We start from the raw sequence: 23,613 nt of genomic DNA on the forward strand, positions 1-23,613 counted from the left end.
TTTTAAGGCGGGGGGGGGGGGGGAAGTTTAAAAATGATATGCAGATAAGTTTCTTTACACAGAGAGTGGTGGGTGCCAAGAAAGGGCTGCCAGGTGATGGTGGAAGCAGATGTGATAGAAGCATTTAACAGGATTTTAGATAGATACATAAATATATAGGGAATGGATCACAAGGTTGTAGGGCCTTATGGCATAGCAACAGGTGCAATTGGTCCATGGAAACTGAGTTCTCCACCGAGCTAAACCCATTTGCCCGTGTTTGGTCCATAGGCCTTTAAACCTTTCCCATTCATGTATTAATCTGAAGGTCTTTTAAGTGTTAAACTGCCCACATCAGCCATTATTTCCTGCAGCTCATTCCAACTGCACACCACCCTTTGCATCATGGGATTAGTTTAATTTGGTATGTGGAGACTGACTATTGTGGGCTGAAGGGCCTGTTCCTGTTCTGCAGTGTGCTGTGTTTTATGTCCTATTAAAGTCTGCTTCTCCATTCCCTACGTTGCAGGAAGGTCAAGGTTTCAGGAAGATCTTCAGCATGACGGGGGTGGGGGGTGAACTTCTAGACAGGAGATTTTCTAAAAAGGTAACACGAGTGAATCTGCAGATGCTGGAAATAAATAAAAGCACAAAATGCTGTCTGGCCCGCTGAGTTCTGCCAGCATTTTGTGTTTTTGTTTTTTCTAAAAAGGTATTGCTTTTGGGTACCTTTCCAAAATCCCCATTTAGAAAAACATGACATCTTTAGTCATAATGATAGTGAGTCACCCATCAGTGTGCGTGTGTGTGGTTGCTCAGCCAGGTGTGTGATGGAGAAAATATTCTAAATCTCAAAGTTATTCTTGAGATATAAATTATTACAAATTATTTCATATGGATAAATTATATATTATTCTGTACTTTGTTATTAGTCAAATCTGCACACTGCTAAGTGTGTTTGGAAATGTTGCTGCTGTAATGAAAAGAATTCCCACTTGGGATCAATAAAGTACTTTATTATTATTAAAAATAAAATCACATTATGTTTGTACTTCAAAGATCTGAAAACAGAAATAACATTCAATTCCAGCTTACTTGCCTCTTCCCAGAGTAGAAGCAAAGGAGGTAGTATATCCAACACCTGGAACAAACAACATGAAAAGCAAATCAGAGTTGAGCTGAGGGCAAGCCACAACCAGCTTCACATTTTCCCTCACTGAAGTGTTGCGAAACCTTCAACAATGAGATTAACTTTTCACTTCACCTGCTTTGTCATTGGAAGGGATTATGTTCAAAAGACTTCAGATTATGATTGCCACTATAATGACCACACCTCTGCTTAATCACATTCTTCTTCCAGGGCTGGGGTAAACATTATACTTGAATTTACTTTCCTGCTTTTGTTCTGCCTGAACACAAAGTGATTAAGTTAAGCAAAAATCAACACACCTCTCCTCCTCTAAATTGTGATTAATGTAATGAAGAGCTGAAATCGTTGGATTTATACTTAGATTGACCCAATTATTTGAAGGGATAACACTCCTTAATCTTTTGGCGGGGCTTGGGTGGAGAGGAGGTGAACGTATTAGGAAGTGACAATGATTCTGAACCACGGTATAGTGATAATAGCACAAAGGACTGGTCCCTATTATCATAGGGTGGTACTGCAGGAAGCAGACACTTCAGCCCAACTTTACGTCATGTCAAATGGCCCACAACCCTCCAAATGAAGGAGGAGGAAGGGATGGGGTGAGGAATGAGGAGAGGGGGTGACGAGAGGGAGGATGTGAGGGGAGGAGAGGGGGTGACGAGAGGGAGGATGTGAGGGGAGGAGAGGGGGTGATGAGTGGGAGGGGAAGAAAGAGGCTAGGAAGAGTAGAGGGAAGGGAGGAGGGGGAGGTAGGTGAGTAAGTGGCATTTTAATACAGGGCGGCACAGTCTCCGAGCACTGGAGAGTGGGGTTCATTCCTAACCCTGGGCATTGCCTGCTAAGATTTAGCATGCTCACCCTGTGACACATGAGTTTCACCTGGAAGCTCACACATCCCAAACTCTTGCAAGTTGCCAAAGACCCGAAAATCTGTAGATGCTAGAAATCCGAGCAGCACACACAAACTGCTGGATGAACTCAGCAGGTCAGACAGCACCGATGGAAAAGAGTAAACAGTCGATGTTTTGGGCGGAGACCCTTCATCCGGTCTGGTTAATTGCCAGCTGTAAATTGCCCCTTGCGTGATGATGGTGGGCGCAGTTGGAGAGAATAGGGTTAGTGTGAATGGGTGGTCAGTGATCAGTAGATTCTCCAGCTTGTCCGATTTGATCACTTGTGCTTTCTTGGGGGCGGATCTGTGTGACTGAAACTAATTAACCAAAACACACAGAGACCAGTCATAGGACAGTTTCTCTCACTCTGCGGCTGGTATTCAATATTTGTAGATAGCCCCGAGTTTTGTTGCTATGCTTCGTTTCTAAGGGTGGAGGTGATTGGCTCCGAGAACCACAGAACTTTTGTTCACTCGCTTTGTTTTTTCCAGGGCGATTCACCTCAGCTCGCCTCAAGGCAGGGCGGGGCACCGAGACGCTTTCTGAAGTATTTCTTCTGCTCTCTTGTCCAGAACGTCCATAATTCAACAGCTGGACGGTCGGGAGTGCAGCAGACTGAAAGTTCCACATTGCCGTCAATGGCTTGGATTAACCCGAGACAAATCTTTTACTTCTTCCTTTTGACGGTAGGTCTTCTCGTTAAATGTGCGTTGAATTGTAACGAGACTAACTTTTTGACGTGTTTAGCGGACACTGAATGTCGTGGATTGTGATATATCTATCCTATGATGTGCATTGCTGTGTACCTTTTCTGCGGTACGGCTACTCTTACTTTTCGAAAGCTTTTGCTTTCTACTTTAGCGTTCGAAAAGTAGAAGTGACCATATCATAGGAAAGATCCACTGAAACTAGCACGTTATCATACAGAAAGGTTGCTGCACACAAAATGCTGCAGGAACTCAGTAGATCAGGCACTTTCAATGGAGGGGAATAACAGGTAATGTTTCGGGTCGCGATTGAAAATCGGAAGGAGCCTCCATCCGAAACTTCGACTGTTTATTCCCCTCCATAGATATGCTTGAACTTGCTGAGTTCCTGCAACATTTTGTATGTGTTGCTCAAGATTTCCAGTACCTGCAGAATCCTTTTCCTTTTGTTTGGTATTAAGGTGATGTTAGATATATGGAATTGTTACTGTCTCTGAATCGGGATTCCATTTTATATTATAAAACAGTGAGGAGGGAACATAAATATCAATATATGGTGTTCATGTATTTATACTTACGTTACAATACACTTTAGAATATCTAGTTCTATTTCATGGAAAATGAAGCTGTCTTGCAAAACTTAAAAATAATTCTTTTGGGCCTGGAGCAGAAAAAAGTTTCCTGTCTTTCCTAGTTGAGGGTTTATCAAGATGTGTTGATGAGTTAATTAATGACTTTAGATAGGCAGCAGACCACAGAATCCCAGGAGTTGTGTGTGTGTGTGTGTGTGTATACAGGGAGAAAAGGAAAGGAATATATGCGATTACCCTACTATGATCCGACACTGACGCAATGAATCAAATGGCCCTCTTTTTTAGTAATTATTTTATTTCTGAAGAAATGTTTTGTGATTTAATCCCTTTTCGTTGGTGCCTCGGCCTTTAACTGAATGATGCCTCAATCACTTGAACGAATACTGGTTCTGGATTAGGAAAGGGGTTATGGGTTATCTGGAGAAAGCATGAGAATGGGGTTGTGAAATAGAATCAACTGTGATTGGCGGAGGGATCTCGATGGACTAAATGACTTAATTCTGCTCCTCTATCTTGTGGAATTATCCAGTGGGATAATAATTGGGAGCAAGAATTGAAAACTGTTAAACATTTCCAACGCACTGGACAACATGGGAGCGGGCGGGGAGGGGTGTGGAGGGAGGTGCGTGACAGTATTGGCATGCCCATATTTGGCTGAAGACCAAGGTAATTCGGCAACTTCACTGCCATCGACAACCATTTGTTCCGGGTGGATGATGCATATTGATTTTAGGATGTAGGCATTTGTTATCCATCCCTAACATGATCGCTCCCCTGAGGTCATGAGTTAATGTACTTTTTCACCATTGGGAGAATCACAGACAGCTACAAACTAAGGGAACGGTGATTTAAAACTGGCGTGTGCTGAAATTTCTTCTCAGAGAGTGGTACATTTTTGGAATTCTCTGCCCTCAATATCGTCATGTGCAGGGGAAGGTGGTATAAAGGTATCATGGAAAAATTCAGTCACTTCACAGGTGCATAGATACGTACAACACAAAATAAACGACAGAATTTTTACAAGGCAGCGAAGAGGGAGGGGCAAATGCAAATAAAAGTGCAACGCAGAACGTAAATAGAAAAAAGATTGCAATTGTAGACAAGTCTATGGTAGTGTGAGAGCTGGTCTGTAGTACCGCGTTACTGACATAGGTTTAGGATAGTGCACTTCGGTTCAAGAACCTGCTGGTTGTAGTTAAATTAGTGGAGACAAATACATTTTCAAAAATAAAATCGAAGAATTGAAGGTGATGGGGAACTGGTACAAGAAGAACTGAAGCCAGTGTGGATGTATCGTCATATTGAATGATGGGATAGGTTTAAGGGGCCGAGTGGTCTACTCTTGCTTCTGGTTTCTTAATGGATTGACATGAAGGCTCATTTCCATGTTGCAGGGTATTAGTAAACCCCATGAGGTTTTCCATTGTGTTCATTATTGCCAATGTTGAATATGAAAGGTTAAAGGGAATTTGGGATAAATGAGACTAGCCTAGATGGGCATCATGGTCCATATGAAGTGTTTGGGCTGAAGGGCCTGTTTCTATGTTGTTTGACTCTAAGACTTTAATTTTGGTTTTCTTTTTAAATTCCAAGTTACAAACTGAATTTAAATTCAACACCTGATCTAATGGGATTTGAACATCCCTCTAAATTACCAGATCAGGTTTTACTAGATTACTAGGTTAGTAACCTGCTGTGCTATAGCCATTTTTGAATCCCATGCTCAATACTAAGAATGTATCCCCCAGTGTTAAATGATTGCAGTAAAGATGTCAAGATGCTGTACATAGGAGCCCCAGTTGAGGAAGTTAGAGGGAAGATTCCCATTGCGTCAGCAAGTCTGAATCATTGTGTCATGCAGATGGAGGCAAGTTCTTCGGCCCAACTTATCCATGCTAGCCAAGGTGCCTTAGAGTCATAGAAAAGTACAGCAATAATAATATTTAAATGAGTCTGTAACTCTAAAAGGAATGTCATCACATATAGAAGCAGAATCATTTAAGGGAAATAATTCACTTTTATGAAGGCTTAGTTTATATCCCGAAAACTTTCCAAAATCGTTTAATAGTTTCAATATAAACTAAGGGATCGTCAGCATAAAGGGAGAACTTATGAACATTCCCATTTATAAGAATTCCATGAAGTGCAATAGCCAAGGGTTCCAGCACCAAATTAAATAACAAAGGTCTTAACGGACATCCTTGTCTTGTACCCCGTGAAAGCCAAAAATTTTTTTGCAATTATTAGTAATAACAGTAGCAATAGGGCTTTTATATATCATTCTAATCCACTTATTAAAACTAATACCAAAGCCGAATTTCTCTAAAACTAAATATGTATTTCCATTTCCATTCAATTCTGTCAAAGGCCTTTTCAGCATCAAGAGAGACAACACATTGGGGAGTCTTAGAAAAGGATGAATATATAACATTTAGCAGTCTCCGAACATTAGAGAAGGAATAACTTCCCTTTACAAAACCTGTTTGGTCTTGAGAGATAATTTTAGCTAGACTATTCACCAACCGATTAGCCATTATCTTTGAAAGAATTTTAGCATTCACACTTAATAATGAAATAGGTCTATATGAAGCACAATCAGTAGAGTTTTTATCTTTCTTAAGAATTAAAGAAATAGAAGCTTCATAAAATGTGGGGGGTAACTCCTATCAAAAAAGAATCTTTAAACATTTCCAACATATATGAAGAGAGCAATTTTTCAAATTTTTTAATAAAATCCTACAGAATAACCATCCAGTCCAGGAGCTTTACCAGATTGCATTGAAAAAATAGCTTTCTGAATTTCGCTTTCAGTAATAGGAGCATCAAGAGTTTGTTGATCTTCAACAGAAATTTGAGGAAAATCGATCTTTTGTAAAAAGGCATTCATTTTAGAAGAATCAACTGGAAAATGAAATTTATAAAGTTCCCAATATAAGTCTTGAAGAATTTTATTAATATCTTCATAATTACATGCTGCACTACCATCTCCCTTACGAATTTTTAAAATTTGTCTTTTAGCTGTAGCTGCTTTTAATTGGGATGCTAATAGCTTATTATTTTTATCTCCAAACACATAAAATTGACTTTTCAATTTAAACAAATTTCTTTCAATAGGCTAAGTTAATAATAAATTATTGTGATTGGAGTTCAACTCTTTGTTTAAATAAATCAATGTTAGGAGAGATTGCATAAATATTATGCAAGTCTTTAATTTGTTTGGAAATCTTATGTAACTCTGTTTTTGTCTGTTTCTTAAGCTTAGCTGAATAGGAGATTATCTGACCATGCAAATATGCTTTAAATGTATCCCATATAATCAATTTTGACACATCTCCTGTATTATTAAAAAGAAAAAAATCTTTTATCTGTCTCAATAAATTTGACAAAGTCCGGACTTTGTAATAAATTTTCTCGAAAATGCCAAGGCAAATTTGCAATAACAACAACATTCAATTCAAAAGCTAAGCTTAAAGGCGCATGATCCAAGAAAGCTATTGCGTCATATTCACATTTCTGGACTTCGGACAAAAATCAGGGATCGGCTATAAAGTAATTGATTCTCGAATATTTTTTGTGAACATGTGAGAAAGAAGAATCATCTCTATCATTAGGATGTAAATGTCTCCAAATTTCAACTAGGCCAATATCATTTAAAAAAGAGTTAATAAGTAATGCAGAACAACTCAGAAGCTGCTGATTGGTTGAACTCTTGTCAATCAAAAGATTTAAACAACAGTTGAAATCACCACCCATTAACAACATATATTCATTTAAATCTGGCAATAAAGCAAATACATTTTTAAAATAAGAAGGATCATCTACATTAAGTCCATATAGATTAACCAGAACAATTTTTCTATTACAAATTGTTCCTTTAACAATTATAAATCTACCATTAATATCTGACACAATGTCTTCTTGGATAAATAAAATATTAGATTTAATAAAAATAGATACGCCCTTTGTTTGATTTTGACAGGTAGCGTGAAATTGAAGGCCCTTCCACATTTTAAAAAAAAATCTATTTTGATTGCCGGTTTTGATATGCATTTTTTTGAGCAAAATTTATATTGGGTTGGAATCGATTAATGATTTTAAAAGTCTTTATAAAGTTAATTTGGTTCCTGTAGTGGATTTTATGAAGCAATTATTTTGTAGATGGAATCCACTTAAACTTTAGTTAGCCAGCCAAATTCATGCAGTTAAAATGATGATTTTATCAAAAATTTTATGTATTTCAAAATATCCCTATTTTTTAAATAATAAGTTTTTTGATCAGGTTGACTATTATTTCATTTTTTGTTTGGAATAATAAAAGACAAAGAATTGGTAAATATCATTTTAAAAAATTAAAAAAAGATGGAGGTCTTGCTTTGCCTAATTTAAGAATGTATTATCAGGCTGTTAATATACATTATATGTGTTTTTGGTTATATTGGGCTGATAGAAATGAACGACCACCTTGGGCTGATTTGGAATTGAATGCTGTGAAACAGTTTCACTTAACCTCATTATTAGGAGCTTCTCTACCTGTACAACTGGCCAAAATTATGAATTTAAATTTATATTCTGTGATTAAGCAGTCATTATGAATTTGGTTCCAGTTTTGTAATTTTTTTAATCTCAAAAAATTTAAACTTTTTAATTTAATTTATTGAAATTATTTATTTAAACCTTCATTAAGTGATCATACCTTTCTTCTTTGGAGGAATAAAGGAGTTCATTCCTTCACGGATCTGTTCCAAAATGGCTGATTGATGTCTTTTGAGAAATTAATAACTACCGGTAAATACTCTCTCTCGTATTCAGATTTCCTGCAATATCTTCAGGTCAGACACTTCTTACAAAAATACTTAAGTAATTTTCCATATATACAGGATTATGACCTATTAGATATTATTTTTAAAATGAGTCCTTTAGTGAAGGGTTTTATTGGGAAAATTTTTAATTTATTGTTACAACAGCACAATTACCCTTCACTTAAGATTAAGCAAGATTGGGAGAGAGAGCTTAACATGACTCTGACAACAGAAGATTGGTTGCGGATTTTGAAGTTGGTTAACTCTTTGATTTGTGCCGGTCACTCTTTAGTTCAATTTAAAATTGTACATCGTTACTATTTGACAAAGGAGAGACTGTCTAAAATGTTTCCTAATGTTGATAGTGTAACAGATGTAAAACCGAGACAGCCACATTGACACATATGTTTTGGTTGTGATCTGTACTGAAACATTTTTGGAAGTCTATTTTCTCTACAATTCCTAAAGTTTTAAATTACAACCTAATAAATTGACAGTTTTATTTGGTATAATCCCTCAATATATTCATGGTATTTCAACATCAGACCAACATTTGTTACATTATTGGCCAGAAGGGCTATTTTCTTGAAATGGAAAGATGCTTCCGCTCCTACTTCGATACAATGGTTTTCTCAGGTGATGCTATGTCTTAGTTTGGAGAAAATCAGAAGTCGAACTTTTGATCCTCGATTTGATTTTAAGAAAAGGTGGGGTTCGTTCACCCGCTACAATCATCTGATTTGAGTTAATTAATATGGTTTCCTTCTAATTTTTCTTTAAATGGATTTGAGTTGTCAGACTGATTTTTTTTTTAATGAAAACTAGTATGATGTATAGCTCCGGGGTTGTGCTCCCAATGGGTTTTTTTCAGTTAGTAGGGTTTTTAGTTAGTAGGGGTTCTTTTTTTTCCCCCTTCCAAAAAATATTCTTAACACTTTATTTTTTCATTATTATTGATATATTGCTTAGCTTTGTTAATCAGTTATTTGCTAATTTAATTCTGTATTGTACATAATGACATATTGACTTATTGTATCTTTGTTGATCTTCAATAATAATTAATAAAAAAGATTTTAAAATGAAAAGTACAGCACAGAAACAAGCCCTTTGGCCGGTCTATTCCATGCCAAACGATTTAAACTGCCAACTCGCATTGACCTGCAATAGGACCATAGCCCTCCCATATCCCTACAATCTATGTACCTATCCAAACTTCTCTTAAGTGTTGAAATTAAGCCTGAAAGCACCACCTGCACTGGCAGCTCGTTCCACACTCACGACCATCTGAGTGAAGAAGTTTTCCCTCATGTTTGCATTAAACTAGTCTTCCTGAGCTAGTCCCATTTTCCTGTTTGGTCCACATGTTGATTGTTTAAAAATGAAAGCTTGAAGCTAGTGAATAACTCTGCCTTTTCTAGAAGGAAAATCCTTTCATAGGGGGTGGAGGGGAATAAGTAATTGTTGTCAGGGAGAAATGACTCGTATTATGAGAATGGCTAATGTTTGTGTTGAAGAAGCTAAAGACAATTTTTATTATTATGGAATGTAATTGTCAGACTTTTTACTACTGTTCGTTGTGAGCACTAAAATAAAGAAATTTAGCCATGATCAGGTGTGTGCTCTTCTACTTTTGAGGAGTTGATGACTGTAGGTTGTTTCACTTGGAACACTCTCACAAAAGGAAAATTTGTATCTCATTTCAGACTTCTGCCTATATCTGTACACAGCAGGTACAAGAAAGAGGAAGGGATATTGGGATGGTTTTAATGTGTGGAGTTTTATTCCATCTCTGAATTGGGAACTCGGTACTCTGTAATGCAGGCTAATTATCCCGTAGATTCACATAACAGAACATAGAAGAATGTTGAAGAGTAGTTGACGATTAGTGTAGCCTCCGATATGGTGCTGGAATGCGATATAACTCCCACATTTAAGTAGAATTGAGACAGATGCTTAAACAGGCAAAGCATAGAAAGGTATGGTCTGAATGCACACAAAAATATGTGTATTCCATCATTTTGTGATGTCAGCGCATTCTTTCATAGATAAGGGGCCCAAAACTGCTCTCAATGCTCCGAGTGAGCCCTCACCAGTGTTTTATAAAGCTTTAATGTTACATTTTTGCTTTTGTATTCTAGCCCTCTTGAAATTAATGCTAACATCACATTTGTAGGTTGAGTCTGTGGCAAATTGACATTTAGAGAATCCATCACAAGTCCCTTTTGAATGCCAGTTTTCAAAATAGTCTACCCTTTCATTTCTTCTACCAAAGTGCATGACCGTACACTTCCCGACACTAAATTCCATCTGACATTTCTTTGCCCATTCTCTTAATCTGTCTAAATCCTTCTGTTATCCTTCTACTTCCTCAAATCTACCTTCCGTTCCACCTGTCATGTGCAAACTTTACAACAAAGCCAGTAGTTCCATCATCCAAATCATTGACATAATGTAAAAAGAATCTGCCCCAACAGAGACCCCTGTGTTACACCTCTAGTCACAAGCAGCTGACCAGAAAAGGCTCTTTATTCCTACTCTTTACCTCCTTCCAATCAGCCACTGCTTTATCTGTGCTTGAATCTTATAGGCTCATAGCTTGTAGCTTGTTATGCAGCCTCGTGTGGAAATTTGTCAAAAGCCTTCTGAAAATCCAAGTAAACAACATAAACTGATTTTCCTTTGAGGGGACCATGCTGACTTCAGTCCTTGTAATCATATCCCTTCAAGTACACCAAAACCACATCCTTAAGAATTGACTCCAGCATCTTTCCATACACTGAAGTCAGACTAACTGGTCTATAAATTCCTTCCTTCTGCCTCTCTCCTTCTTGAAGTATGCAGTGCCATTGCAATTTTTCAATCCTCTGAAATTATTCCAGAATCTTCTCATTCTTGAAGGATCATTACTTTTTGAATGAATGAATGAAATTTTTATTTCGGTCAGTACAAACATAACAAAAAGCATAATTTTCAACGATGATTTCTTAAGACAAAATTACAAAAAAAAATAGATATTCTTTAAAACAGACAAAGGGTATAGGCTGAAACTACAGCTTATTACACCTACCCCTCTTACTTATACAACAACATATTTGGTGTCCATCATCATAACAAAACAAAATTCATGATCTTTTAACATAAAATCCAATTCCAAGTATCATTTATTTACATTACTCCCATTCACTTTTAATTATGTATTTTGTATTTGTTCATTAAATTATTTTTAAATAATTTTTTAAACTTAAGTGTGGTGCATGTTTTTAAATTATCCAGATTCACCACTCTGACTGAAATACAATGATTTTTACATTTGTTCTTATCCTTTGTTTTTGAAATATACATATTCCTCTCAAATCATGTTAACTTTTTCTCATTTTAAACAACCTTTGAATACTTTATGGTAACTTCATTTTTTACTTTGTACATAATTTGTATTATTTTAAAATGTACAAAATCTCTGAATTTTAAAGTTCAGTTGAATAAATAGTGGCTCATAATTTGTCTTATTTTCAATTTGTATGACTTTCTTTTGGAGTAGAAAAATAGAATTTGTATTTGTTTTGTATGTATTTCCCCATACCTCTACACAGTAAGTCATGTATGGGACTATAAGTGAACAGTATAATGTATACAAAGATTCCTGATTTAAGAAATCTTGCACTTTGTACAGTATTGCAATAGATTTTGACATTTTTGCTTTGACATAATTTATATGTGGTTTCCATCTTAATTTATTATCTATTACCACTCCTAAAAATTTCATTTCAGATGCCTTATTAATTTTAACATTTATTCTAAGTTTACTATATGAGTTAGGTACAGTTTCCAAATATTATGAATTTAGTTTTACTTGGATTCAGTGATACTTTGTCAGTATCAAACCATTTCTTTATAATTTTTAGTTCTTTCTCCACTGTATCCAAAAGATAGTTCTATCATCAGCAAATAATATACATTTTAATGTCTGAGAAACCATATATATATCGTTTATATACAAAATGAACAGCAATGGACCAAACACTGAACCTTGTGGAACCCCACAAGTTACCCTCAAAAGTTTTGAATTCGAGTTGTTTATACGTACATATTGATACCTGTCTTCCAAATAACTACTTAACCTGTCAAGTGCCACCCCTCTAATACCATATCTTTCTAATTTTGTTAATAATAATTTATGGTCAATGGTGTCAAATGCTTATTTTAGATCAATGAATACTCCCACTGTGTATTCATTTCTTTCTATAGCGTTTGATATTTCTTCTACAAAATCTATTAATGCTAAAGGTTTGTCCAGCAAATGCATTGCCAGCTTTAAACTTTACACCATGTGCCAAATACCTAGTCATCCGAGCACCTGAAGTTTTAAATTTGGTGTAAAATGCTTTGCTTGCCCATGAGGGTATGAAGCAGGATTGGCAGGTTTGTTGTAAGTTGGAGGTCTGACAACAACCTGCAGGTTGTTGAGCTCACATGCATATTTGAGAATTCCAATTCAGTCCAGGAAGAAAAAGCAGAATATTAATAAGGAGAGCACTTTCACATAGTACCAACTGCTATGTAGTCACAAAGGGCCTAACCAGGTGAGTGTTGTCCTTGAAAGAAATGAGCTTGGATTTCCTGAAGTATGTGACTCCAGTTTCACATCACCAGCTACTGGAGGTGGTGGTAGTCAGTTACAATAAATGGTTGGAAGACATTTGGACAAGTTTGTTGACAGGGACTTGGGCCAAATGCAGGGAACTGGGCCTAACTTGGGAAGGGACCTTGTTCAGCATAGACGAATTGGGGGTAAAGGCCTTTATCCATGCTGTCTAACATGCTGAACTCTTTACTATCATTTACTGTGACAACAGAAACAAATCAGATATAAATCCAGATCAGAGAGCAACAGTAAATCCCTTGGAGTAACACATACATCTTGGGAATGAATAGTTTTTTTAAGACTACAAAATGGAATTGAAGTTGGTTTTCCATTATCAGCTGTACAGTGAAACACATGTCTTTGCATGGCATCGTGGCATTTCTACAGGTCATTCCAAATACAAGTATACTGTGGTATTAAAGGGAATAGGGAATACAGTGCTACAGTTAGAGGGCAAATGGTCAACAAAGTGTAATGAGGGCTATGACGAGGTAGATTGGGGACCATGTTCATCTTTTAGTACATGAATTCTGTTCAAGATTTTGGCAACAGTGGGATGGAAGCTGTAATTGAGCCCAGTGGTGTGTACGTGCTCTCAAGCTTTCATATTTCTTTTGTCTGACGAGAGTGGGGAAGAAGAGAGAAGGATCCATTAATAGGTGAGGATAGTTTTGGGACATTTGTTTAGTCCAGATCTTTAGACTAGTCGGCCAACTTTTAAAAACTGATCTGTATTTGTTGATCCAAGTGAGCCAGGATTATATTGTACATCAGTCATGATCCAGTGCATAGTGCATTAAACTGGAGGGGCTGAATGGCCTCCAAAGTCCATTGACCAAATTTATTTTCCATTTTGAACCCTTTGTAGCCCCCTACAGGCAACTACCCTGATTACAGCCGGTCAAGTAATGGAAAATCCCCCCCACCCTTTCTGGAATTCACAAATTGTGATTTAAAAAAAAAACATGCAATAAAAATTAATTCCTAGTAAACAGAAATTATTTTAACTTCAAAGTTATTGTCAATGCATAGGTGTGCAAGTGTAATGAAAAAGTTACAGGAGCATTAGAGGCACATGGCATCAAAAAAGCATAAATTATACAGCACAAGGAAAAAACTCTACTAGAACAAATACAAACAGTACAGTTTAATGTAAAGTGATCAAAATAGTCATTTTATGCTAAACTGCAGGATTTTGCAGGGGATGTTTGGATATTGTCTCCTTGAGGCAGTACTGCTGGTGGGGAAGGACATGGCTGAGATGTGTTGGGCAGAGTCCACGACTTTCTTACGCTCTTATGCATTTGAATTGCTGTGTCAAACCTCAATGCAAAACCTGTTCTATAACAGATCTATAAAAAGATGTTCTATAGGTCAGTTGTTGAGAGCGCCCTCTTCTTTGTGGTGGCGTGTTGGGGAGGAAGCATTAAGAAGAAGGATGCCTCACGTCTTAATAAGCTGGTAAGGAAGGCGGGCTCTGTCGTGGGCAAAGTACTGGAGAGTTTAACATCGGTAGCTGAGCGAAGGGCGCTGAGTAGGCTACGGTCAATTATGGAAAACCCTGAACATCCTCTACATAGCACCATCCAGAGACAGAGAAGCAGTTTCAGCGACAGGTTACTGTCGATGCAATGCTCCTCAGACAGGATGAAGAGGTCAATACTCCCCAATGCCATTAGGCTTTACGATTCAACTGCCAGGACTTAAGAACTTTTTTTAAAGCTATTATTAATGCTTTTTGAGTTAGTGATTTAGATGCATATCATATTATTACTGAGTTAAGTATTGTATGTAATGAGTTTTTGCTACAACAAGTGTATGGGACATTGGAAAAAAAATGTTGAATTTCCCCATGGGGATGAATAAAGTATCTATCTATCTGTCTGTCTGTCTGTCTGTCTGTCTGGATAATTTCAACAGTACATCTGTAGAGTGGTGGAAGCCAAACCTTCTTAACCTCTAAGAAAGTAAAGATGCTGGTGTATTTTCTGTGGTCTTTTGAACACCTGCAGAGATGAGGTGCTTTGTATTTAGAAAATCATGACACAGGCCACTTGCTTGAAAGGTAAACCCTCTCATAGTACAAGTTGTTTGTGATGTTCCAATTGGTCATGAAAGAACAACAGTCTTGTTGCCAAACATAACACTTGAGTGATCCAGTGACTTTTGTGTGGGTGTACGTTGTACAAGCTGTTTAATCGAGCACCATAATGCTATATCAGAAAGAGCTACTGTCAGAAACCTGGGTTTATCCTGTGGAGTTTCCCCATTCTCCTTGTGACTGACTGGGTTTTCCTGGCACACTGCTTTCCTCCCACATCTCAGATATGATTTGTTAGGTTAATTGGAGTGGACATGGGTTACTTATGTCTACCTATACTACACTTAACTGCATTGAGCTTTCTGTGTAGCTGTTACTTTTTATTCTGCATTGTTATTTTTTAACTTGTTCTACATTGATGTACTTACTCAATGGTCTAATCTGTATGAACAGTATGCTAGACAACCTTTTCACTGTACTTCAGTACGAGGCAAGAATAAACCAATTCAACATTCAAAACAAATTTATTATTGAAGTACATGTATGTCACCATGTAGAACTCTGAAAATCATTCCAATTTACTAGCATTATAATGTGTTTTCTTTTTACTACCTCCTTGTAACTACGTGTGATAGGATGTGTCTGGATTGCATGCAGAACGCATGTGGGGCAGCACAGAGTGGCAGTTAGCGCAACGCTTTATCGTATGCCAGCTGATACAATCAGGGTTTGATTCCTGCTGCTGTCAGCAAGGAACTTGCATGTTCTTCCCCTGACTATGTCCATTTCCACTGGTCTCCTCCCAATTCCCAAAGATGTACAGGTTGTGGTTGGTGAGTTTTGAGCTTGCTCTGTTGGTGGCAGAAGCCTGGAAACACTGTGGACTTTCCCCCCCCAGTGCAATCCTCTGAGAATTGCTTTGACACAAACGACACATTTCAATCACAAAACAAGAGAACCTGCAGACACTGGGAATCCAAGCAACACACAACATGCTGGAGCAACTCAGCAGGTCAGGCAACGTCTATGGAAAAGAGTACAGTCGATGTTTCAGGCCGAGACTTTTCATTTCAGCATGTTGAGATGCTAATTTATATCTTTAAGATCAAAAGCTTTACACTGAACCTCCATATATGTGACAATAATAAACAAATCATGATGATGGTAAATTGTGCCTAGGTATGCGACTGCTCAGGACAGAGCTTGACCCATCGCGTCGATGCTGACCCAGAGTAGGAGCAGTCATTGGGAATGTGAGTGAGGGAATGTTCTGATGGGATCACTCCACTGTGAGCTAACACGCATATAGTGAGCTAATCGGCTTCACGTGTGCTAAGAAGTTCATGTTACATATCCCTTAATGTCTTGGTAGATTGGCAAAATACATTCCAAGAGACCCCTGAAGAATTGAGAGAGCTGCCGTGAAGGTGGAGACCCTGAATCTTGGAGCCATACAGTCAAACAGCAAGGAATCAGGCTTTTTCGCTCAGCTGATCCAAAATGCCCATCAAAACCAATCCCATTTTCCCATGTTTGCTCCACATTCCCCTAACCCTTACCTGCCCAAGTGACTTTTACACAAGGCTCATCACTGATACTTTGAAATACCAGTTAATCAGTTTTCCTTAATAAACCAGAAAGAAAATGCAAGACTTTTCTGCTGTGCATGTCCTGCCCCGACATCCCAAAACAGATATCAGCAACTAAAACGTTGCAGTGTCATCAAAATCACAACAGTCACTTTTAGTCCCCATCCATTTGCCTGTCTGAGTTCTTCTGAAATGAGACTATTGTACCACTTCATCTGGTAGCTTATTCTAAATATTCATCACCTCTGCATGAAAACTTTGTCCCTCCATCAAATTCCTGAACCATTTGACTGACTCTTGTTCTTTTTCCTTGTGCTCTTGCCTTTGTGTGTTCTCATGGTTTTGTTGTTTAATTTGTTTCAAAGCAGGCAGTGCTGTGTTTCCGGGCGTTTCCTTATTCATTGTTTGAAATTTGGGTGTAACAACAAGGCCAATATTTATCGCCCATCCCCAAAGTGGTGATGACCCCGCACCTTCAATTGTGCTTTTGGAGAGGAAGTTACAGGATTTGGACCAAGAAAGAGACAGTTCAATTAGTTTTCCACATTTCTTGTACTATGAAGTCCCTCTGCATCAAATAAAATTATCCTTTTTCTTTTAAAGTTCTTGCTCCCAGATTATTGATAACAAGTGGGATGAACAGTCATAGGGGTAGTTAAGAATGGAAAGTTGGGGTTACAGTTAGATTAGCCATTTAAATAATAGAACAGAATTGATGGGCTGAGTGGCCACTGCAACTGGGCTTGTATACACTGGAATTTAGAAGGATGAGAGGGGATCTGATTGAAACATATAAGATTATTAAGGGATTGGACACGCTGGAGGCATGAAGTGTGTTCCTGCTGATGGGTGAGTCCAGAACTAAAGGCCACAGTTTAAGAATAAGAGGTAGGCCATTTAGAAGAGAGATGCAGAAAAACTGTTTCACCCAGAGAGTGGTGGATATGTGGAATGCTCTGCCCCAGAAGGCAGTGGAGGCCAAGTCTCTGGATGCTTTCAAGAGAGAGTTAGATAGAGTTCTTATAGATAGCGGGGTCAAGGGATCTGGGGAGAGGGCAGGAACAGGGTACTGATTGTGTATGATCAGCCATGATCACAGTGAGTGGTGGTGCTGGCTAGAAGGGCCGAATGGCCTACTCCTGCTCCTACTGTCTATTGTTGGCTCTTAGTACAGTTATATTCAAAATAGCAAGTTCATGCAGATATTGGGCATTAGAATGGAATTAGTTTTTTCTTTGCTTTTACATAGATACAAAATAAATAAAAGGGGAAGTTTTGTTTTGTTTCTGTGCCATCCAGACAGCTTATGTCGTGCATGATTACATCAAGGTAGTCTAAACAAGAAAGGGAGTGCAGATGAAAGAACCTGCACCACAGGGAGACTAACTGGAAGGGCCATGACCAGGTAGATAATGAGATCAGCATGTCATCACTTAGCCTATTTACTGTTTTCGCTTGTACCAAAGATACCGTGGAAAAGCTTGTCTTGCTGTTAATACAGATAAAATAATTAGGCAGTACATAGAATTAGAGCAAGGTAAAACAGTGAGGTCCATTTAAAAGTCTGATAAGTGAGATGGAAGCTGTCATGCTCTCCAGCTTTTACAGGAAGCACCTGAGAAACATTCCGTAATGAACAATAAACCAATTGATTGGAATCAAATGACCTTGTCTGGTGCCTCAGGGCTGGGTGTGTCTGCTACCTGTGCTACTCCCCACCCTTGCACTTCCTTCTCTGCCACCTGTCCCAGAGTGCTCCACCCTTGACACTCCTAACATCCTCTGCTCCTGCACGATTTACAAACTCTCTGTCCACACTCCACATTGACAAATTCAGTACCGTGCCAAAGTCTTAGGCACCCTAGCTATATATTTATGTGCCTAAGACTTTTGCATAGTACTGTACTCAGTGAGTGAATGCCATGAGAATTAGCTTTTTGTAGCAGCAGAGCACATTCCCAAACAAGACCGGCCCAAAGTTTACAACTTAAATAAGCAAAAATTATACAAGTATAGCAGAATAAGCAACAAACTAAACATAACAACACCAGTGCAAGTTGAGAGAGATAAAGACATATATTCTGAAGTAATGTGGGATTTCTCAGGTCACTTCGAGAACCAGCAGGCAGTGGGAAAGAAGCAGTTGTTGAAAATCAAGGTATGGGTGTGTGCTACCTAATGGCAGCAATGAGAAGAGGGCATAACCTAGATGAGGAGGGTCCTTGATGAAGAGTGTCACCTTCCTGAGACATCGCTTCTTGTTCAGTCCTTGATGGTGGGGAGAGATGTACCCATGGTGGCTGAGTCTCACCGCATTCCTGGGTACTGGCGTTTTCATCATCGGCAGTGCTGCTTTTATCTGTAGAAGTCTGTAATCTGCTGAATCTCCTTGAACTTCCAAAAGCCTAGGACCTTGACAGCTGTTGGTGAATCAACTAACAGGGGGATGATGAAATTGTTAAATGAGACCTTGAGCTTTTTGACAAGAGAAATGGACCTTTCTTTGCTTGTGTTCTGCTCGTGGTTCACGTGCTTTTCAATCTCGACAGGGAGTGGAAGTGTTAGCGATGTCTGGAACAAAGGACGAAAGAGGGGCAGACTGCTGAGGGCTGTCTAGTCCCTCAGGCACACCCTATTGCTGCCTTCTATAAAAACAAGCCAGTGCATATCATTCAATAACACCAATAAAAGAAGATAATTAATATATTGCTTTTTGAGGCTGCTCCTTGTATATACATGAATTATTACATTTTCTGTGTTACAGCATAACAAGTGTTGGTATTCAAATGGTGTTAGGATTAAGTACTGCAGAAAGAGATTGCATTTCTAATTGTGCAGTTGGCTAGTACCTTTTGTAGTTAATTCGCAGTGTCAATACAATTCTTGAAATAGTAACTTTGCATTATAGTATTTTATTTAATGAATTTTTCCATTGTACCATTCCAGGTGTGTTCTCAAACTGGACAATGCTGCAAAAAAATGTTTGCAAAACACATGTTTGAGGCCATAGTTCCTCCACAACTGTTAAAGGGGGATGTTGTTCTTAAAGGTAATGATAATTGTAATAATGCTTAGTGTTAACTTGTGTTTATACCCTGGATGCAGACCATTATAGGAAGGAAGTAGAAGCTTAGGAGGGGATGCAGAGGAGATTTATCAGGATGCTGCCTGGATTAAAGGGTATGAGGTACAAGGAGAGGGTGGACAAATTTGTGACTGGTTTGGCAGAGGTAAGGGGATACTTGGTAAAATTTTATAAAATGGAGAGGCATAAATAGGGTAGTCAGTCAGAATCCGTCCTCCTGGGTGGAAGAGTCTAATACCAGAGGGGATAGCTTTGAGCTGGGAGGGGTAATTTTGAGGGAGATATGTGGGGTGAGTTGTTCTACAGAGGCTGGTTGGTGCCTGTAACAAGCTGCTAGGGTTGGTGGTGGTAGAAGCAGATATGATGGAGGTGTTCAAGATGTGCAGAGATGGGTACATAAATATGCAAAGAATGGGGGCATATGGGCCATATGCAGGCAAAAGTGATTAATTTAGCATCGTGCTCTGCACAGATATTGTGGACTAAAGGCCCTGACACTGCTGTACTGTTGTATGTTCCTGTTCAACACACTGAATGGCTGTTTTTGAAATTCCAGTGATATTTTACCACTGTAATTTTGGAGAGCACATAAAGTTGCATACCAACGATTCCAATTTTGGAATCCATTCTGACGGCAGGATATATGCAACCCATCCCCTACACATCAAATCGAAATATTACTTCCGAGTCAGGGCAAAGGACTTAAGGACGCATGAGAAATGGAGAGTTCCTATCCAGTTAATGCCCTTTTCAAACCAATCAAAGACGGTAAGATATACCAATTAATCAGGTTTACTTGCAAAGCATATACACTCTGAAAGCACAAGGACTTTTTCCCCAGGGAAAGGGCATCAAGAACTAGAGGGCATACATTTAAGGTAAGAGGGGAAAGATTTTAAAAGGGATCTGAGAGGCATACATGGAGGGTGGTGCATACATGGAATCAGGTGCCATAAAAGTGGGTGAGGCTGGTGTAATAACAATAAGTATTTTGATAGGAGAGGTTTAAAGGAATACGAGTTCAAACGTGGGCAAATGAGAGTAGTGTAGGTAAGCCTTGTGGTCAACGATGGGGCTGAAGGCCTGTTTCTGGTTCTGTTTCTATGCAGTATGACTATATGACTGTAACACTGTGCATCCTCCAGTCTCACTTACAGTGGGAATAGTGCTTGTGATCACACTTGGGTTCATGTTTTTCTTTGTTCTTTGTTTCTTTTGGAGTCGTACATCATAGATACAAGCAAGCACCAAATTTCTAATCTATAACAGTACACAAATCACTTTTTTTTAAACATTCCCCCTCATCTCATCAAAAACCTTCAATCCACACTCCCCCCCCCCCCCTCCTGATTTTATCAACTAGGGGACAATTTGAAGTAGTCAACTACACACTACTTTGGAATGTGGGAGGAAACCGGAACTTCCAGAGGTAACCCCACAGGAAAGGTGTGCAAACTCCACACAGACAGCACTGAAAGTTAGGATTGAACCCTGGTCTCAGATGCCAGGAAGCCACTGTGCCACCCACAGTGAACCAGTGTGTCCCTGGGGCCAAAGGTACAAAAGACATAGCATGTGCCTACCTCTGGTCTCAAGGACAAATTCTATCCCACTATTAATAGACTCTCAACCTCACAATCTATCTTGTCACGACCTTGCACCTTATTGTCAGCCTGCACTGCACTTTCTCTGAAAATGTAACACTTTATTCTGCATTAATATTCTGTTTCTCCTGTACACTACTTCAATGCACCAATGTCACAAATTCAATTGTACCATCTCAGAGAAGTTTGGATGGGCACACACATGGATGAGAGCTTTGGAGTGTTACAATCCCAATAGACCAGGCAGCACAGTAAAAGGGCTGAAGGGCCTGTTTCTGTGCTGTAGTGCTCTGTGACTATGATCTGTCTGGATGGCTTACAAAATAGTTTTCTACTGGACATAGGATGATAAACAAATTTACCAACATACCATCTGAGAAGGAAGAAACCGTAGTGGCATAGATGAAAAGAGCAAGGTTTAAGATGCAGCTTCACCTTCACACTGGCACAAATGAGAACTTTCGGTGCAGCACGTTCTGTGCTTCTGTAACATTCTTAATTCTGTTGCAGGTTTTGAAAAATGAGCATCCCAGAATCTATTTCCGAAAAGCTAACCACTTCAGACGACAGAAGAGAGAATGGATCATTCCACCGCTCGACATCAGGGAGCATGAGCCGCCACCGGACCACTCTATTGGCTCTGTAAGTCCCAGACAGAGGGGACAGACAAGCCTGTCACATCACCACCCCCATTCGGTCCAAAATCAGAGTCGGGAGGGATATTTTTTAGCCAGAGGGTGGTGAATCTGTGGAATTCGTTGGCATTAATGGCTGTGGACACCAAGGTTACGGGGGAAAGGGAGAAGAATTGGGTTGAGGGGGATGATAAATCAGCTATGATGGAATGGTGGGGCAGGTTCAATGGGCCAAATGGCTTAATTCTGCTCAGATGTCTTATGACCAGAATTTATTTTTTTGTGCCAGCGGGGCTGTAACAGAAAAATAAAAATCGTAAGTTCCCATAAACATAAAGTTTGGGAATAATGACATTGTGTTGCATGTATACAAGTCATTGGCGGAACCTTACTTGGAGATTTCAGAATAGCTTGGATGAACTGCCAGAGGAAGTGGCCGAGGTGGGTACAATTGGAACATTTGAGATGCATTTGGATAGGTATATGGAGGGTTATGAGCCTTGTGTAGGTAACCAAAGCACCAGGAGGAAACCCACATGCTAGCACCTGAGGTCAATACTGATCCTGAGATAACTGGGTCTGTGAGGTAGCAGCTCTTGTAGCTGTACCCCTGAATCACCTTCCTTAACACAATAAAATTTGCCTTGCGCAATTCCATCCAGTGCATTCCACAATGTGTAAAATCTTCCTTGTTTACAGCAGTTGTGAAAGAACCTCTAACAATGGCGCAAGTTCACCGTACTCTGGCGCCCCCATGTGTTCAGACCAAGCATAACAGAGCAACCTCCCTCTGCCTCAACCAGTGCGATCAGTGACAACAGTGGATGTCTATGATCAAGTCCAGATTCAGGATGTCATGAAGGGGAACCAACAACCTTTCCTCTAGGCTGCAGCTCTCCTAATCCACCAAGTTGTGGAGCAGGCTATAGATCAGATAGGAGTCCAGAAGCTGGCTGAAGTCTACCTCAGAACTGATGCCAGCAGACTGCACAAAAGGGGTTTTTAGACAGGAAACAAGTAAAGTGGGATTGATATACTTGGAGTGTGGCAATAGAGAAAGTAAGTAATTGGAATAATCTGGCTGAGAACATTGAATGGCCTGCTGTGGTGTGACCCTAGAGCCAAGACTCCACCCACAGAGGAATGTCTTTGGAGAGCCACACCCTTTGACTAGGACAGAACAAAGGACCCAGCCGCCTCAGACGGTTGGCTTGCCGCTGTTCTGACAGAGGGGACTTCTGCATGACTGTTCCTTCACCTCTGCCGGCAACAACAGACCAGTTGGGACTCCACATCGGACTCCTGCTCGGGGAACCAGGGACTGATAATCAAGCTGACACTCAAACGGAAACAAACAAGTAGGAAAGTGGCGCAGGGTGTTTTGAGCAGACTCTGCGCAGAACAGGTGATCGATCCGAGTAGCTGACTTACAGTAAGACTTAGCAAGTCTGCCTTCATATCCTGGTTGGTGCTCATGGTCTGCCAATTGGACTGGGGTGAAATCCCAATGAGACTGACCATGGCTCCAATGATCTGACGGAGGGCTTCCAGAACCATGTAGTAAACTGAGGGGCTCGGTCAGAAACAAACTCCTGGGGAAAATGGTGTACTTTAAACGTGATTGCTGACAGGGGTTTCCAACCTGGGGTCCACGGACCCCTCAATTAATGGCAGGGGTCCATGGCATAAAAAAAGTTGGGGAAACTCTGAACTAAAGGAGCCTTTGTAGACTGAGCAAACAATCATGGAGAGAAATTCTAACAGATGGAGAAATGCTCCAATATTGAACTAATTAACATTGAACACAGAACAGCACAGCGACAGGCCCTTCTGTTCACAATGTTTGTACCAAACACAATGTCAAATTAAATTAGATCTCCTCTGACTGTTCATAAT

General features: G+C 39.3%; 1 protein-coding gene across 2 annotated transcripts in view; it reads left to right on the top strand.

Moving 5' to 3' along the window:
• The first annotated feature begins 1,671 nt into the window (after positions 1 to 1,671).
• Positions 1,672 to 23,613, top strand: part of LOC140727934 (desmoglein-2-like) — a 63,010-nt gene continuing 41,068 nt past the window's right edge. Inside the window, exons 1-5 of one of the 2 annotated variants that reach the window (XM_073045927.1) lie at positions 1,672 to 1,728; positions 2,514 to 2,708; positions 19,340 to 19,442; positions 20,035 to 20,246; positions 21,593 to 21,724. In XM_073045927.1, coding sequence (XP_072902028.1) covers positions 1,687 to 1,728; positions 2,514 to 2,708; positions 19,340 to 19,442; positions 20,035 to 20,246; positions 21,593 to 21,724 — 684 coding nt within the window. In that variant the 5' untranslated portion in view covers positions 1,672 to 1,686. Of the gene's footprint in view, positions 1,729 to 2,199; positions 2,245 to 2,513; positions 2,709 to 19,339; positions 19,443 to 20,034; positions 20,247 to 21,592; positions 21,725 to 23,613 lie in introns of those variants that run through there. The other variant, XM_073045937.1, reaches the window with a different exon arrangement.

The sequence above is a fragment of the Hemitrygon akajei genome, chromosome 1, assembly GCF_048418815.1.
Source record: "Hemitrygon akajei chromosome 1, sHemAka1.3, whole genome shotgun sequence".
NCBI classification, from domain to species: domain Eukaryota; kingdom Metazoa; phylum Chordata; class Chondrichthyes; order Myliobatiformes; family Dasyatidae; genus Hemitrygon; species Hemitrygon akajei.